Source organism: Nothoprocta perdicaria, unplaced genomic scaffold (genome assembly GCF_003342845.1).
Source record: "Nothoprocta perdicaria isolate Ctin4 unplaced genomic scaffold, notPer1 scaffold_218, whole genome shotgun sequence".
NCBI classification, from domain to species: domain Eukaryota; kingdom Metazoa; phylum Chordata; class Aves; order Tinamiformes; family Tinamidae; genus Nothoprocta; species Nothoprocta perdicaria.
This window is the reverse complement of record NW_020455399.1, coordinates 623,234-625,870: the sequence shown is the minus strand read 5'-3', so window position 1 is coordinate 625,870 and position 2,637 is coordinate 623,234. Positions and strand designations below refer to the sequence as shown.

The window sequence follows — 2,637 nt, the reverse complement described above, 5'->3', positions numbered from 1 at the left end:
GCTCCATGCCCGGCTCTCCTGCTCCATCCTCATCTCTCCCTCTCCATCCCCAGCTCTCCATCTCCAGCACACCCAGCTCTCCCGCTGGCTCCATCCCCAAAGGGCCCCGCTCTGTCACTCTGCTGTCCCCGGGGCGCCCGGCTCTCCCACCCACTCTGTCCCTAGGGCGCCCAGCTCTGCCAGCCTGGATATCGGCATCCCTGGGGAGGAGGCTGGAGAGGCTGCAGGGCTGGAGGGAGGAAGCCAGCAGGACCGATGGTGCCGGGGGCCAGTCCCGGGCACGGCCCGGGCGGCTGCTCTGCTGCACGGGAGCCCCGTGCAGGACAGCCCTGGGCAGGCAGAGCGCGGCGCGGGGAGCAGCGCCATGCGGGAGAGATTATCTGCCTTGCCTCAGGCGGGAGGAAAGACCGGATGATCCGTTTTGACCTTAAATCAGTGCATCCCTGCTGGCTGCCTGCAGCGAAGCAAGTGGAGCCGTGGCAAGGCCCGCACAGCCTTCCCTGTGTGCCCGGCTCGTGTCCCACGGCCAATGGCAGGAGCAAAGGGCTGCGGAAGGAGAGGGAATTTCAGCGCAGCCTCGTGAGGCCGAGGCAGAACCCTGGGTTTGGGCCCTACGGCTCCTAAGCAGGAACTGCTACGGGATCCTCCGCTCTGCACCAGGCTCTGCCAGGGCCATGCCCCTCGTCCCCACGTCCCCTGCCCCGCTGTCCCTGGGGTGTTTTCTTCGCTGCAGCAACGTGATTTCCCCCCCAGGCATCCCRCTCTCTGGAGGAGAAGGTCTCTCCGCAGCATCTCTCCTTGAGCCGGTGCTGGCGGGGGATATGATATCTGAATAATTTACAAAGGCTCTTCATTAAATAGATTTATTTTTGGCAGCTTGGTTRGGCTGCTCTCCGACAGAGCCAAGGAGAAGCTGCTTGGCCTTGTTTGGATGTCACCACATGAGAACACGGGGAGATGGGGCACAGTCGGATCCGGCTCCAGACCCCAGTTCCGGATGCCGCACGGGGGCCAACGCTGCGTGCTGCCCCACACGGCTCGGATGATAATTCCCCCATTTTGGATGCGGATTTCTCAGACTGCTGTTGAAGGAGCCCATTAAAGCACCACTTATGAGGCACAAGCGGGTTTGTGTTCCCCTGGATTGAGATTTGCCAAGGCTATGCCATAAATTAGCACGTTTCCTGGAAGAAAGCAAGAAGAGGAAAAAATAAAACGGAACGTTTTGTAGCCAACCTAAGAGCCCATAAAGGAGCGTTTCATTTTCCACTTGGAAGGGAGCGACTGGGAGCAGCTTTGAGCACACAGGGTGCCCAGTCCCACGGGGACACCCTGGATCGGGGTGCRGAGCGCCCGGCTCCCTGGGGACACCAGGACGCGGTGGTGGGGATGGAGCTGCGTGGTGCTGTCACCGTCCCCGCTGCGCGGGCACCCTGCGGGTGCCGGTGGCATCGCCAAGCCCTCACACTGGCACTCGGGTGCCRTGGGGGGCCCTTCTGCCTCGTCTTTGGGAATATTTACTGCTCTCATAACTACTATTGCTGCTTGCAGAAGCARTGGTGATAGTAACACGATAGAAACGTAAACTTGTGAGGAGCCGGGTCCCATTCCCACCCAGGATGGATGCTGGAGGCGCTGGCCGCGCTCTCCCGGGAACRCCTGCTGCTCCAGGTTGTTGTGTGCAGCCCCAGCTCCATCTGGGCTGCAAGAATCGCCCTTGGCGTGAGGGAAGCAGCTGTAAGGGCCACGGAGAGGCAAGGCGGGCGCCGCGGCCCACGGGCGATGCAGGCACCTGCCCTGCRCCAGGACAGGCAGGGAACATGCCGGGGTCCCGGCGGGGAGCCGGGATCTGCCGGGCACCCCGGCCCGCGTTCCCATCCGCCCCACGTTGTTCGTCTCCTCGGCATGAGGCTGCTGTGGTTTGCAGTAACACGGAGAGGGAAGGAGCCCCGCTGCTGTATCGTTCTCTTGGAAATTAAAAACAACAACGGGGCCGCGCTGCAGCGGTTGTGACGTCCAGGATGATTTTTAACGGGAAAATGCACCGAGTTGTAATGAGGGGCAGAGCTGGTGCCGCTGTGCCAGGCCGGGCCGTGGGGACCCCGCTGTGGGTCTGGGGACAAGCGGCATGGCTGGCACCGGCCCTGCAGTGTCCTGGCTCCTGTGGGATGGTGGACGGGATCCTGAGGGATGGTGGATGGGATCCTGCAGGATCCTGTGGGATGGTGGATGGGATCCGGTGGGATCTTGCGGATCAGTGGATGGGATCCTGCAGGATCCTGTGGGATGGTGGATGGGATCCGGTGGGATCTTGCGGATCAGTGGATGGGATCCTGCAGGATCCTGTTGTTTGGTGGGTGGGATCCTACAGGATTATGGAAGGGATCCTGCAGGATCGTGTAGTTTGGCTGGTGGGATCCTGCCAGATCCTGTGGTTTGGTGGGTGGGATCCTGCAGGATGGTGGAAGGGATCCTGCAGGATCGTGTGGTTTGGTGGATGGGATCCTGCAGGATCCCGGAGGATGGCGTGTGGGATCCTGAGGGATCCTGAGGGATAGTGGATGAAATCCTGCAGGATCTTCTGGTTTGGAGGGTGGGATCCTGCGAGATCCTGAAAGATAGTGGATGGGATCCTGG

The 2,637-nt window shown here is 61.5% G+C and overlaps 1 protein-coding gene across 1 annotated transcript in view; it reads left to right on the top strand.

Moving 5' to 3' along the window:
* The first annotated feature begins 1,623 nt into the window (after positions 1–1,623).
* AES (amino-terminal enhancer of split) overlaps positions 1,624–2,637 on the top strand; it is a 9,493-nt gene continuing 8,479 nt past the window's right edge. Inside the window, exon 1 of the mRNA XM_026038784.1 lies at positions 1,624–1,737. Within this exon, the coding sequence (XP_025894569.1) occupies positions 1,624–1,737 (114 nt within the window). The remainder of the gene's footprint in view (positions 1,738–2,637) is intronic.